At 40.7% G+C, this 16,164-nt stretch overlaps 1 protein-coding gene across 4 annotated transcripts in view; it reads right to left on the reverse strand.

Moving 5' to 3' along the window:
* The window catches only part of cdc42bpb (CDC42 binding protein kinase beta (DMPK-like)), a 208,127-nt gene that overhangs the window by 92,748 nt on the left and 99,215 nt on the right, over window positions 1-16,164 (reverse strand). For all 4 annotated transcript variants that reach the window (XM_043697467.1, XM_043697466.1, XM_043697465.1 and 1 more), the window contains exons 3-5: window positions 6,292-6,375; window positions 2,126-2,221; window positions 1,761-1,909 (exon numbers count right to left, since the gene is read on the reverse strand). In XM_043697467.1, the coding sequence (XP_043553402.1) occupies window positions 1,761-1,909; window positions 2,126-2,221; window positions 6,292-6,375 (329 nt within the window). The remainder of the gene's footprint in view (window positions 1-1,760; window positions 1,910-2,125; window positions 2,222-6,291; window positions 6,376-16,164) is intronic.

A 16,164-nucleotide genomic window follows, 5' to 3' on the forward strand; every position in this document is an offset into this window, starting at 1 on the left:
TAAATAGAAGGCCACCTTTTCTTTTCCAAAATATTGTGTCACCTGGTTCTAGTCTCTCCCAGAAGGATCCTTTCAGCATCCACCTAGTCAAGTTATTGCAGGATCCAGTATCTCCAGTGGTTTCCTAAAATCACATGAAGTGAACTAAATTGATTGAAGACTGGCATTTGTGATGCGGTGGATTTCAGGTGGTGGTCGAGGTCGATCATCCACTCAGCAACCGTGGCTGAAGATGGTTGTAAATGAAGATGGTTGCAAATGCTTTGGTCTTGTTTTTTTAAAGTGATGTGCTCACTTTCCCCCTCCTCCCCTACTAATCAAAATGTGTATACTTGTGAAGCCTCCACTCCCTGTTAGTTGTCTAATGATGACAACTATTCAATGGATATGGCAGGGTGACAGAGCTTAGATCTGATCCAGTGATCATGGGATCATTTCATTCTGATGCTTTCATGCTACTACTGCTATTTGGCATGCATGGAGTCCTGTATTGTATCTTCACCAGGTCGACACTTCATTTTAAGTATGCCTGATGCTACTCCTGGCATGGCCACTTGCACTCTTCGTTGAATCAGGGTTGACCTCCTGGTTTGGTGGAAATGTGAAATGGAGGATTTGCCAGGGAGACTGCAGACTGCGCTTGACTATAGTTTTACTGCTTCTGATGCCAAAGTGCTTCGGTGCTCAGTTTTGAGTTGCTAGAGCTGTTCAAAGCCTATCACATTTCGTACAGTTAGAGTGCTACACATCATGATGGAGGGTATCCTCAGTGGGAAGATAGGACTTAGTCCTACTAGGCCTAAGCAGCGGTTACTCAAACTGATATTGTCATGGACAGATGCATCTGCAAAAATTAAGCCAATTAGTCTTGTGGGTTCCCTCACTCCGATTCTGTACACTTGCCACCCTCAGTGTTTTATCCAACATAGGGTACATACCAAGCTCAAACAAACACAGAACATTGACTTACTCAATACTTGAGAATGATCAGCAAGCAAAGTTCATCAGTGTGGCAGAGTGATGCACTCTCCTCAAAGACTACTGAAAGCACCTATGGTGCAAAGTCAAGATTAGAGTGGTGCTGGAAAAGCACAGGTCAGGCAGCATCCAAAACGTCGATTTTCCTGCTCCTCGAATGCTGCCTGACCTGCTGTGCTTTTCCATCTCGACTCTAAGCTCGACTCTAATCTCCAGCATCTACAGTGCCCACTTCTGATCAATGGTGCATTTCCTAAAGAGCAATTCTAGTCTATAGTATAGAATTAATAAAATTATGTGATAATGTAGGGCTCACTTCCAGAGGTGCTCTGAACTAATTTCTCACATCCAGTGAAATCTGGATTGAGACTAAACATTTTGCTCTCCAAGGACTCGGCAGTTGCCAAATAGGTGACTGTTATTCATGTGCAAATATTGTGAGTGAGTGTTGGCATCAATCTCCATTCCCACCAACTTTGATGTATTCCAACAAGTCGTACGCATGTGCATCCTCTGGGCAAGAACAATATTTAGTAAGCTGAGATGCCCTGATATTAAATTACCTGCTGATGGTCACCATCATGGCTCACACACAATTAACAGCCACTTGGTTGAACTGGTGGCAAGCACGTAGCACCTGTGCTATCATACCTAGGAAGTAGCCAACAGCATTAGGATAAGTGTGGGGGAAAATAAAACATAGAAGTAGGACATTGCGAAATGGCAAAAAAAAAAGATATCTCCCAATGTAGGACACACAAAATATAGAAAAAAAAACATACCTGTGCACATAATGCAACTGGTGAATGGAGTCGATAGCTAACACCATTTCTGCTATGTAAAATTTGGACATTTCTTCTGGCAGTCTGTCTTCAAACTTGCTGAGCAATGTCAGTAGATCTCCACCCACATAGTAGTCCATGACTAAATACTAAAAATACACAAAAATATACTTAACATGGTAACATGAATAATATGTTTGAACTTTATACATACTTGTTTAAACAAAAGCCATATCAATAAACAAATGATTATTACTGACAACAATCCTGTGGTTTAACAAATTAAGAAACAATTTACTGAAAAGAACATTCTTGTTTTTTTTTTGTTTTGTTAGGTAATCTGTTTCAAGGGAAGGCAGACTTACCAAGTAGTTTTCATCTTGAAAGGCATAGTGTAATGTAGTAATCCACTGGCAATCACCATTCACCAGAACATTCCTTTCTTCTCGAAAACATGCGGTCTATACATAATGAAGTATTTTATAAGTTTGTATGTGTAAATTGTTTTTATTAGATTCCTCTACAGTGTGGAAACAGGCCCTTTGGCCCAACAAGTCCACGCCAATCCTCCGAAGAGTAACCCATGCAGACACTATGGGCAATTTAGCATGGCCAATTCACCTGACCCGCACATCTTTGGACCGTGGGAGGAAACTGGAGCACCCAGAGGAAACCCACACAGGCACGGGGAGAATGTGCAAACTCCACAGAAAGTTGCCAGAGGCTGGATTTGAACCCGGGTCCCTGGCGCTGTGAGGCAGCAGTGATAACCGCTGAGACACCGTGCCACCCATTTAGTGAGGTTGCATTATTTCCCACATTAAGTCCAAGTTTTAGCTTACATGCAGACAATTCAAGTGGACTACTGGTCTGACCATAGAGTCATAGAGATGTACAGCATGGAAATAGACCCTTTGGTCAGACTTGTCCATGCCAACCAGACATCCCAACCTAATATAGTCCCATTTACCAGCACTTGGTCCAAATCTCTCTAAACCCTTCATATACCCATCCAGATGCCTTTTAAAAGATGCAATTGCACCAGCCGCCACCACTTTTTCTGGCAGCTCACTCCATGAACGCACCACCCTCTGCGTGAAAAGGTTGCCCCTCGGGTCCCTTTTACATTTTTCTCCCCTCACCCTAAACCTATGCCCTCTAGTTCTGGACTCCACCAGCCGCGGGGAAAAGACATTGTCTATTTATCCGATCCATGCCCCTCATGATTTTATAAACCTCTATAAGGTCACCTATCAGCCTCAGACTCTCCAGGGAAAACAGACCCAGTCTATTCACCCTCTTCCTATAGCTCAAATCCTTCTACTCTGGCAACATCCTTGAAAATCTTTTCTGAACTTTTTCAAGTTTCACAACATCTTTCTGAGAGGAAGGTAACCAGAACTGCACGCAATATTCCAACGCCCTGTACAGCTGCAATATGACTTCAGACTCCTATACTCAATGCTCTGACCAACGAAGGAAAGTACACCAGACACCTTCTTCACTATCTAATCTACCTGCAACTCTACTTTCAAGGAGCTATGAACCTGCACTCCAAAGTCTCTGTTCAGCAACATTCCCTAGGACCTTATCATTAAGTGTATAAGTACTGCTAAGATTTCCTTTCCCAAAATGCAGCACTTCACATTTATCTAAATTAAATTCCATCTGCCACTCCTCAGCCCATTGGCTCACCTGATCAAGATCCCACTGTAATCTGAGGTAACCTTCTCTGCCCACTACACTTCCAATTTTGGTGTCATCTGAAAGTTACTTACTATACCTCTTATGCTCACATCCAAATAATTTATAAATGATAAGTAGTGGACCCAGCACCGATCCTTGTGGCACTCCACTGGTCACAGCCTCCAGTCTGAAAAACAACCCTCCATCACCACCCTCTGTCTACCACCTTTGAGTCAGTTTTGTATCCAAATAGCTAGTTCTCCCTGTATTCCATGAGATCTAACCAGTCTCCCATGGGGAACCTTGTTGAATGTCTTACTAAGTCCATATAGATCAAGTCCACTGCTCTGCCCTCATGAATCCTCTTGTTACTTTTTCCAAAAAACTCAATCAAGTTCGTGAGACATGACTTCCCACACACAAAGTCCCTAATCAGACCTTGAACCAGGAATCAGACCAGGAAACAAATTCATCAGATAACTAAAAGAGATTAGTACACTAAAGAAAAGCAACCTCATAGTTAAAGGTTCACAATTTTTAAATTATTTTAAAACAAAAAGGTTCCATTCTGAGTCACTGTTGAGATTTCACATAACTTGCAATAGAATGCCCTTCTTTCCATTCTGACTATAACTGCAGTTATTTGTTAACTAATGATCTGGTTTACTTAGTACTAATCATTAGCTCCTGTGGTACAGTGATTGTTTCCCTGGTTCTGACCAAGGTTCAAGTCCCACCTATTCCAAAGGCAAGTAATAACATCTTTGAACAGACCAATTAGAAAATATCTACCAATCATCAGTCTGGCAGCAAATGTTTATTCAAATTAAGGTGTGGATTCAAAACTAAAACAATGGCTGCACTATACCAGTACTATCAGGTGTCAACAATAAACTTTCACTATTAGCAGCAATGTTTTAGAATTGTAACATAATTAAAATGCTGCTACTAGTTCCTTTATAAGGTTCCTTACTTGTTCCGTAAGGTAACACAACCATAAATCTGCCTGAAATATATGAGCATACACTTTTAAGGCAGAGATGGTATACATTTTTAAATGGAACCCAAATAAACGGAGCAAATGAAGTGAGTTTGGGAAAACAGAAACAATTCTGTGGCAACATGTGCTGTGAATTCCTCTCCAGCTCTGTTCTTTTACCTCTGACAGCTGAGTCAAAAGACTGAGTGCATACAGGCAAATCAGAACAAAAAAAATTCACAGGGGCAAAATAGGAAAAATGAATGCTCATATTAATTTAGAAAAATTAGGATTTTGACAATAGTCTATGTTCTCCTCTACTAATAATTTTCAACACCACTCGTCAATTAAGGTTTCAACCATGCAGGAAGCAATGGAGGCAAACTCTGCATGGTGGAATTTAAATTTGTATTCAATTACCAAGCATCTGCAAATTTAGATGAGCGTTATTCACAAAGGATTGAGTAATCCTCCAGCCTCCCAAAGGAAATGACCAGGATATTGTGGCACATATCCCTGATTCTCCTTCTGTCAACCTTTTCCCAAATCTACCAAAGAATCATCTATTGCAGAGTCGGAAATATAGGTCACAGAGTATTCGTTTTAAATATAATCAATTATGTTGACCAGACAGCCAAATAGGTAATGGAAGGAAAAGGCAAAGGTTTACCAATCTTGAAAGTTTAAAGTATTGCACTGCCTATAAGTGATTTATTCAAAGAACACTGCACTCCCAACAGAACTGCGAATGCATATCAAAAAATAATACTTTTTAACAAAGATGTTTTTACTCTATAGTTTCTAATATTCTAAGTAGGAGATGCCTTGAAGTAACTGCCAAATTTTATTTTAGAAAAAGTAGGTCAATCCTTATTTTATCTGCATTTCCTTTCCTTCAAAAATTCCTTGGTGAGAGTGCAACTGGATGGCAAGTCAAATCCAGTCTATCACAAAATTTATGAAATTTCATAACATTTCCTCTTCAACATACCAGCACAATTATCAGGAAAAATTAAAAGGCAGTAAAATTTCTTCCCTACTGCCTCTACGTGATTGTCAGAAGTCCCCTTTAATATCATATTTCAAAAATATGTACTCTGGCCCCTCACAATGTATACAATTGACATTTAACAATTTAAAAAATTCATCTTGCGAGCATAATCCTTCGTGATTAAATCAAGCTTTTATACCTATGCTGGCTTGCAAGGATTGGGTAGTTCAATTGGCTGGATGGCTAGTTTGCAATGCGGAGTGATACGAACAATTCATGCTCAACTTGCATACTGGCTAAGATCAACTTGAAGGTCTGCCTTCTCTTATTAGCCACTCATCTGAGATGCATTGACCCTTGTATTAAACTCACTGTCAGTTGTCTCTCTCTTATGAGAGAATAACCTATGGTCCTCTGGGACAAGGACTATTTGCAACAACAACTTTAAATTTTTTGTAGCTGTGCGGATATATTAGATATTCAGGGCTTGTCAGATTTCAGGTGCGTTTGGTAATAAGTTAGGATTTGCAGTTACAAACCAGCTTAAGCAGAAACTGCCAAAACATTTATTTTGAAAAGCCACTCTGCTGAGGAAGTGAACATGTTGCAATGGCACTCATTTTGAGAGTCCTGCAAATATTTCCTAGCTAAATTTCTCTTAGGGAAAGAAACTTTTTTAAAAATCAGAATAACACACACAATTAGTTGCAGAATCGTATTATATACCATTATAAGATTCAACCATGAGAATTATGCCATGGCATATTTTCACTGGAATTCAAAGCATCATTAGCCAAACCTCTCTGTATGATCCATCCCAAAATGGAAATCCGGCTTACTAGAACATAGTGAAATCTACATCAAACCATGTTTACCTCAGCACGTTTCAGCATCTCCCACTTATTGAGTATTTTCATAGCATAAACACGTTCAGTGTTTTTCATTTTCACAACTGCCACCTGCAAGAACAAACATGTAACATTTCAATCTCAATTGATAAATTATTCATCAATTCAAACCTGACAAATGACAGAATCAATATATAATTTAACTATTTGTTCCATAAGCAAGTTATGGTCATACACCTTTCCAAAAATAATTAACACATTTTGCTCAAGTACACTGAATCCTAGTACACAGCAACCTGGGATATCATGACACCGCATCAACTCTTTCAAACAGCAAGTCAGATATTCCCATTCCCTGGTTCTTTATTTATAAGTCAGTAATTGTCTTCTCATTCAGTGTTTCTCCAATAGCCTTTTGAAACTTGATTAGATTAGATACCCTACAGTACGGAAACTGGCCCTTCGGACCAACAAGTCCATGCCGACCCTCCAAAGAGCAACCCACCCTATATTTACCCCTGACTAATGCATCTAACAATATGGGCAATTTAGCACGGCCAATCGACCTAACCTGCACGTCTTTGGATTGTGGTAGGAAATCCACGCACACACGGAGAGAACGTGCAAACTCCACAGGCAATCGCCTGAGGCAGGAACTGAACCCGGGTCCCTGATGCTGAGAGGCAACAATACTCACCACTGAGCCACCATGCCACCATGCATTCCACATCCAAACTACTCGTGTTAAAATACATGATTCCTTATGAGGCTCTGGTTCTTCTGCCAATCACTAAATCTGCACCTTCTGGTTGTTGTCCCTTTAGCTATCAAATGACTCAAAGTTGAAACTTTATTTAGTAGTTAGATTGTGCATCTTGAAGATGCATATCGTAACTCGGAAACAAAAAATATTTTTCAATCAGCTTCTAGCAATTTCTGCTCAGCTGTCTTTCCAAATTATATGCAGAACTGTTAAAACAACAAATTTGAAAAGCTTTATTCAGGTAAATTTGATAGGGCGACAGACATCTGTGTGTAAAATTGACAGGTTATCAAGACTACAAACCAGAATTCATTTAAAATTAAACCAAGTGAGCTTTGGAATTCTTAATCATCCATTATCAGTTAGAACATAGAACATTACAGCACAGTATACACCCTTTGGCCCTTGATGTTGCGCCAAACTGTGGAACCAATCTGAAACCTGCACTATTCCATTTTCATCCATATGTTTATCCAATGACAATTTAAATACCCTTAAAGTTGGCGAATCTACTACTGTTGCAGCAGGGCATTCCACACCCCTACTATTCTGGAGTAAAGAAACCTCTGACTTCTGTCCTATACCTATCACCCCTCAATTTAAAGCTATGTCCCCTAGTGCTAGCCATCACCAGTTGCTTGGTTTAAGTCAGAAATGTACACATTCTAATAACTAACCAAGGAAGGAGAGAGAAAAAAAACAAAACCCTGTACCAAAGCCATCTCATTTGCCATACTCCAGCAACCTTGCTGAGTAACCTGAAACTACTAAGGACAGCTCCAGGCGAAGCAAAACCTGAGTCCATAAGTTTTAAGATACTTATGGATAAGGATAAAACTGGTCCTCTAATGAAAGTGTTAAATTTGGGTAAGGCTAATTTCAGCCGTATTAGTCAGGAACTGGAAAAAATTAGATTGGGGGCAGCTGTTTGAGGGTAAATCCATATCTGGCATGTAGTACTCTTTTAAAGACCAGTTAATATAGTTCAGGGCCAGCATTTTCCTGCGAGGGTGAAAGGTGAGAATGGCAAGATTCAGGAACCCTGGATAACATGAGATAGTGAAAGTTTAGGCAAAAAAGGAAGCATATGTTAGGTTTATGCAATTGAAATCAGACAAAACCTCTGGGGAATACAAAGGAAGCAGGAAGGAACTTAAACAAGGAAGTAGAAGGCTAAAAGTAGTCAATGTCCTTGGTAAGTGAGATTAAGGATAATCCCAAGGCATTTTATACATATATTAAGAGCGAGAGAGGGAAAGGGTAGATCCATTCAAAGATAAAGAAAGGAATTTATGCATGGAGCCAGAGAAGTGAGGGAGGTACTTAATGAGTATTTTGCACTGGTATTCACCATGCTGATTGTGGATGATGGTAAGATTAGGCAGGGGCATGTTGATATTCTACAGCATGTGGATATTAAGGTGGTGCTGGGTGTCTTAAAAACTATTAAGGTAGATAATTAGCCAGGAGCTGATGGGATTTATCAGAGGACACAGAGTCAAGAGAGGAGACTGCTGGGGCCTTGATGGAGATCTTTGTATCCTCTTTAGCCACAGATGAGGTCCCAGACGACTGGAGAATAGCCAACATTGTTCATTTGTTTAAGGTGGACAATAGGGATAAGCCAGGAAATTATAGGCCAGTAAGCTTTACATCAGTGGTAGGGAAATTATTGAAGAAAATTGTTAGTGACAGAATTTACTCATGTTTGGAAAAGAATGGACTTATTAGGAATAGTCAGCATGGCTTTGTGCCAGGAAGGTCTTGACTCTCAAATTTGATTCAGTTTTTGAGGAAATGACAAAGGTAACTGATCAAGGTAGGGCAGTGGATTTAGTTTACATGAACCTTAATACAGCATTTGAGAAGATCCCTCGTGGTAGGCTAGTCCAGAAGATTAAGTCACGTGGGACTCATGGAGAGTTAAATTGGATATAAAATTGGCTTGGTCATACAAGGAAGAGGGTATTTGTGGAGGGGTGTTATTCTGAGTAGAGGTCTGCGGCTAATGACTACTGCTGAGATTTCTGTTATTTGTAATACAAATAAATGATACAGTTGAAAACGTATGTGACTTGTTTAATTAAGTTTGCAGATGTCATGAAAAGTGGAGGAGTTGTGGATAGTGAGGGAGGTTGTGAAAAGGATAGAGCAGGATATTGATCAGTTGGAAAGTGTGGCAGAGAAATGGCAGGTGCAGTTTAATCCAGACAAGTGTGAGGTGATGCATTTTGAGAGGTCAAATGCAAGAGGAAAGTATACAGTAAACGCAGGACCCTTAAGAGCACTGATGCACAGAGGAAACTTGAGCTGCAAGTTCAAAGTTCCCTGAAAGCAGCAACATAAGTGGACAAGATGGTAAAGAAGGCGTATGACATACTTGCCTACATTGGTCAGGGCACTATGTATAAAAGTTATCAAGTCAAGTGCAGCTGGGCCAATGGACCAAAGAGGGATGTTTCATTTAGATAAATGCTAGGTGTTGCACTTGTAAGACAAAGCAGGGTACGACTTACAAAGTTAAGGTTGCACTCTGGGGAGTATTGTCAAACACAGACACCTAAGGGTACAGGTACACAATTTCTTCAAAGTGGCAGCACAGATAGACAGATGGGAAAAAATGCCTTCTTTGATCAACTATGATGTGAAGGTGCGGCTGTTGGACTGGGGTGGATAAAGTTAAAAATCACACACCACCAGGTTATAGTCCAACAGGTTATTTGGAAGTGCTAGTCAAGTTCAGTACTCAGGAGGATAGCCTCAACCTGGACTTTGGGTTCATGTCACACTACACGTGATCCCACTATACTAAACACACACACACACACCCCTCTCTCATACATACGCTTTCTCTCTCTCACAAACCCCTCCCACTCCTGAGGCAAACACTCGCATACTCTCACGCACTCTCTCACACAAACACACTATTTATCTCTATCTCTCTCTCTCTCTCTCTCCCCTCCCCTCACATGCATGCACACACACAAGTCCATGGGTTGACTTTGCATTTGAAGAACTGTAATTGCAGGTACACGCTATTTTGTTTAAAAAACACAATCTGCAGGCAGTCAATCCATGTAACATTTTATAAATTCCTACTTTGGAAATAGCACCAGTCTGACTCAAGATTGGGATCCAGATAGACTCTAACCTCACATCTTTAATGCACTGTCAGATCTGAGATGTCACTTTTTTTGTGAAACCTCAAGTTATCTTGGGAATGTGACTTTAATATGTAAATCCCAGAAGTACTTTCATGAACCAAAACTTGCAACCCTTTCTAAAAGATGAAAGACTTAATAGCAATCTACGTTTGTTCAATATATTGTATCGGTTGTACGCATGACATTGATCTGTTGCCATAACTTGTGTCTTATGTTCCTGCTCCACAGCTACCTGACGAAGGAGTAGTGCTCTGAAAGCTAGTACTTCCAAATAAATCTGTTAGACTAGAATTTGGTGTTGAAATTTTTAACACCATTCGTCAGAGCATTGAGTTTAGCAGTTAGGACATCGTGTTGCAGCTGTACAAGACATTGGGGAGTCCGCTTTTGGAGTACTACATACAATTCTAGTCATCCAACTATAGGAAGGATGTTGGTAAACTGGAAAGGGTGCAGAAAAGATTTACAAGAATGTTACTGAGACTACAGCATTGCAGTTACAAGGAGAGGCTGGACAGGCTTGGACTTTTTCCCCTGGAGCATGGGAGGCTGAGGGGTGATCTTATAGAGATTTATAAAATCAGAGATAAGGTGAAAAGCCAATCTTTTCCCCAGGGTAGGGGAGTCTAAAGGTAGCAGGCACAGATTTAAGGTGAAATAGGAAAGATTTAAAAGGGACCTGAGGAGCAACCTTTCCACATAGTTGGTGTATATATGGAAAAGACTGTCAAAAAGGTTTACTGTGATATGGACCAAATGCAGGCAAATACAACTAGTTCAGTTTAGGAAACCTGGTCGGCATGGATGAATTGGACCAAAGGGTCGGTTTCTGTGCTGTATGACTCTATGACTCTTTCTCTTGGGGTGGAAGTGTCAAATACCAGGGGACATAGATTGAAAGTGAGAGGTAAGTTCAAAGGAAATGTGAGAGACAATTTATTTACACAGAGGATGGTGGGTGCCTTGAACACACTGTCAGAGGATCCTCAGATGCTGCCTGACCGGCTGTGCTTTTCCAGTACACACTCTTCGACTCTGATCTCCATCATCTGCAGTCCTCACTTTCTCCTAGTGTATACATCCTGCCCTGATTTGCCTTTCTAAAATGCCACACCCCACATTTAACTCCATCTGCCACTGCTCAGCCCACTGGCCCATCAGATCAAGATCCTGTTGTAATCTGAGGTAACCCTCTTCGCTGTCCACTACACCTCCAAATTTGGTATCATCTGTAAACTTACTAACCATACCTCCTATGTTCACATCCAAATTATTTACATAAATGATGAAAAGCAGTGGACCCAGCACTAATCCTTGTGGCACATCGCTGGTCACAGGCCTACAGTCTGAAAAACAACCCTCCACCACCACGCTCTGTCTTCTACCTTTGAGCCAGTTGTTTCCAAATGGCTAGTTCACCCTGTATTCCATGAGATCTAACCTTGCTTTGCAGTCTAGTGAATTGATTAATCATGCAAATAGATGTAAACAGGTATATAGAGTCAGAATTGTATGGTACATCAACAGACCTTTTGATCATTCAACTCGTCCATGCCGACCAGATATCCTAAATCAATCTTGTCCCATTTGCCAGCATTTGGCCCATACCCTCCTAAACCCTTCCTTTTCTCTTGCCCATCCAGATCTCTTTTTAAATGCTGTTATTGTACCAATCTCCACTACCTCATCTGGCAGCTCATTCCATACATACACACCCTCTGCATGAAAATGTTGCCCCTCTGTACCCTTTTAAATCTTTTCCTTCTCACCTTAAACCTGTGCCCTCTAATTTTGGACTCTCCTACCCTGGGTAAAAGATGTTGGAGTTGTGATTAGAGAGACATGGCTGCCAAATGACCACAAATGGAAACTGAACATTCAGGCATATGCAGTATTTAGGAAGGACAGGCAAAAAGGAAAAAGCTGTGGAATTGCATTATTGGTTAAAGAGAACATAAATGTAATATTAAAATAAAAATCTTAGCACAGATGCAGTAGAATCTTTGTAGGTAGAATAGAGACATGTCAAGGGGCAAAAACCATTGATGGGGAAATATACAGACCACTGTGTGGTAATGTTGGGAAGCATGTTGAACAGGCAATCAGAGATGCATCCACTAAAGGAGCACTTGTAATTATGGGTGACTTTAATCTAAATATAGATTGGGAGATTCAAATTAGTTACAACACTTGAGAGAATAAATACCTAGAGTATAAATGGGATGTTTCTCTGGACTATTACGTTGTGAAACCAACTAGAAAACAATCCAGCTTAGACGGAGTATTATGCAATAAGAAATGCATAACTGGTACTGCAGTTATTAGACCCCCTCAGGGATGAGCAACCATAATATGATAGAATTCTTTATCAAGGTGGAGAGTGACACAGGTGATCTTGAGACTAGGGTTCTGAATCTTCAGGGAATCCACAATGGTTTGAGGGCTGAATTGGCTATGATTACTACACAAAGTTATTGCAAGTGATAACAGGGGATAGGCAATGGCAAACATTCAAAGAACAAATGGATGAATTACAAAAATTGTTTATTCCTGTATGACACAAGAGTGCAAAGAGAACAGTGACCAAACAATGGCTTACGAGGGAAGTTAAAGATAGTAATAGATGCAAAAACGAAAGAGAGGCATACAAATTGGCAAGAAAAAACAACAGACTTGAGAATTAGGAACAGTTTAGCAAAGAAGGACCAAGGGATTGATTAAGAAAGGGGAAATACAGCAACGGAGTAAGCTTGCAGGGAACTCACAAACTGACTGTAAAAGTTTCTATAGGTGCGTAAAGAGACCAATATAGGTCCCTTAGAGTCAGAAATGGGAGATATTATATTGGGAAACAAAGAAATGGCTGGTGAACTAAACTCAAAATAAAACAAAGAACAACAGATGCTACAGATCTGAAACAAAAACAGAAATTGATGGTGCAACTCAGATCTAGCAGCATCTGTTGGGGAGCAAGTAGAGTTAATGTTTTGAGTCCATCAAAACTGATGAAGGATCTGAAGAGCCAATTTCTGTTTGTGAACTAAATTTGTACTTTGCTTTGTCTTCACAAAGGAGGACATGAGTAATGCACCAGACCACAGGGTTTAATGGGAGGGAGGAACTGAAGCAAATCTGTATTAGTGAAGAAACATGTTGGGGAAATTGATGGAGTCAAAGGACAATAACTCCTCAGGCCTGATAACCTACATGTGCAGGAAGTGGCTTCAGAATAGTGGATGCATGGAGGCTAGCTAGCTAAGGAGGGGGGAGAGATAATTATACACCATTTGGTAGTGTGGAAAATGCTGGGATGTATTATCAAGAATGTTATATCAAGGCATTTAGAAATCAGATACAGTCAACATGGATTTACAAAAGGCCAAACCATGCTTCACGAATCTACTGGAATTCTTCAGAGATTAACCAGAAGAGTTGATGGGGAAGGCCAGTGAATGTTATTTATTTGGACTTTCAGAAGGCTTTCGACAAGTCCCACATAAGAGATAAATATGTAAAATTAAAGCATATGGGACTGGCAGCAGTGTATTAAGACGGATAGAAAACTGATCAGCAGATAGGAACAAAGAGGGACTTTCTCTGAATGGCAGGCAGAGAGTAGTAGGGTACTGCTGGGATTGGTCCAAGCTATTTACAATTGATGTTAATGATTTAGATGAGGGAAATAAATACAACCTCTCACAATTTGCAGATGAGATGAAGCCGGATGCAAGGGTGAGTTGTGAGGAAGATGCAGAGATGTTGCAATGTGATTTGGACAGGCTGAGTGAGCGGGCTGCGTGGCAGATGGAGTACAATTAGGATAAATTTGAAGCTATTCACTTTTGGTAGTGCAAATAGGAAGGCAGATTGTTATTTGAATGGCTGAAAATTGACAGAGGAGAATGATCAACGAGACTTGGGTGTTCTTGTGCACCAGTCACTGAAAACAAGGTGCAGCAGGCAGTAAAGAAGGCAAACTAAATATTGATCTTTATATCGAGAGGAGTCGAGCCCAGGAATAAGGATGTCTTCCTGTAATTATAGAGGGCATTAGTGAAGCCACACTTTGAATACTGTGTGCAGCTTTGGTCTCCTTACCTGAGAAAGAATGTTTTTGCTGTAAGACAGAGTATAGCAAAGGTATAACAAATTGATTCTTTAGATAGCAAAACTGATATATGAGGAGCAATCAAGTCAACTAGGACAATATTCAAAGGAATTTAGAAGAATGGGAGGGGGTGTGGTATCTCAAAAATCTATAATATTCCAACAGGATTAGACAGTTAGATGCAGGAAAGATACACACACTGCTTGGTGAGTCCAAAACCTGGGGTCATAGTTTAAGGATAAACCTTTCAAGCATAACATTTTTGGACTGAGATGAGAAGAAATTATTTCATCGAGAGAATGGTGAGTCTGGAATTCACTACCACAGAAAGTGGTTGAGGCCAAAACATTTTGTGTTTTACGAGGAGAATGTGGATGTAGCTCTCATGGCTAAATGGATCAAGGGATGTGGCGGAGGGAAGGATTAGGACAATGAACTTGATCAGCTATAATCATAATGATTGGTGGAGCAGACTTGAGGGGCCAAATGAGTATAGTGCTAGTAAAAGCACAGAAGGTCAGGCAGCATCTGAAGAGTAAGAGGGTCAACATTTCGGGCTTAACTCTTCATCAGTCCAAAGTGCTTAAAGGCCACAAAGTCATTTTGATAGCCACTGAGAGAAGGCAAGTGCATAAGATGAGCTACGTGGATGAGGGAATAGGGTGACATGAGTGGAAAGCGGGTAAAAAGACACAGAACTGGGGTTTGGAGAATGGTTGAGTTTTGATGTTGTGGTTTGGGTCAGGAGGTTGGGCTTCAGGTGAGTTGCTGATGGGGTTGGGGTGATTCGAGTGGGTGACGATCAAGGCCACTACATTCCCCTACAATGTAAATCTGTTTCTTTTAATCCTTACCTTTCAAATGTTTTCCTTTCAGAACTCTTTTAGATTGGCAAAGACATACAATGATATGTCAAAAAAGAGAATATCATTTGTCTAAATATGTTGCTTTAACTGTCAGTTTAAAAGATGGTCATATTCATTTGGTTCAAAGTGGAAAATAACTGGCAAATCTTTTCAAGTTTGATTTTAGAGTAAAAGTCAGACTCTGACCTAGTATTAACTGGCAACTGATTTGATAGTGGCAGCTATCAATCATCTGAAACCCCTGTGTCTGAATAAAGCATTGATGACTGTAGCAGGAAGCTAGAAAGTGATTTTTATAACACATGGTTGAGGTAGACAGCAGAGTAGAAAACTAGCAAGCAGGATGCCATATGTAGTAATCACCAGATTTCTCCCAGTGCCATGAGTCTAGAACTAGGAAGATAGAGTCATACAGCATGGAAACAGACCCTTCGGTCCAACTCGTCCATGCCGACCAGATATCCCAACCCAATCTAGTCCCACCTGCCAGCACCCGGCCCATATCCCTCCAAGGAGCTTAGAAATCGAGGTTTCGGGCAAAAGCCCTTCATCAGGAATAAAGGCAGTGAGCCTGAAGCATGGAGAGATAAGCTAGAGGAGGGTGTGAAACAAACTCGCTACCACAGCCACATTTGCTTCCTCAGTGCCTGCCTCCGTAACCAACTCATCCCACTCGGACTCCGGACCACCTTTAAACCAGCAGAGTTCGGACCTGAACAGGACAAACAGTACAGACTACAGATTCAAAAACACCAGCAACAGTTCTCCTTCAAGATCCTCCGCTCCACGCTTGCAGCAATGCGCTGGCACCTAACCTCTCTACAATCAGTCCTGCATCAGCTGAGGGCCACACTCTCTCAGAATTGCAAAGGACCCACTCTATACAACATCCTCAAGAGAATTCATACTCTCAACAAACAGTATTTCAACTCCATCTCAAACATCAAAAACTGTAAGTACAACAAACATTTATCCACCCACCTCCATAACCAGCGCTCC

Source organism: Chiloscyllium plagiosum, chromosome 10 (assembly GCF_004010195.1).
Source record: "Chiloscyllium plagiosum isolate BGI_BamShark_2017 chromosome 10, ASM401019v2, whole genome shotgun sequence".
NCBI classification, from domain to species: Eukaryota; Metazoa; Chordata; class Chondrichthyes; order Orectolobiformes; family Hemiscylliidae; genus Chiloscyllium; species Chiloscyllium plagiosum.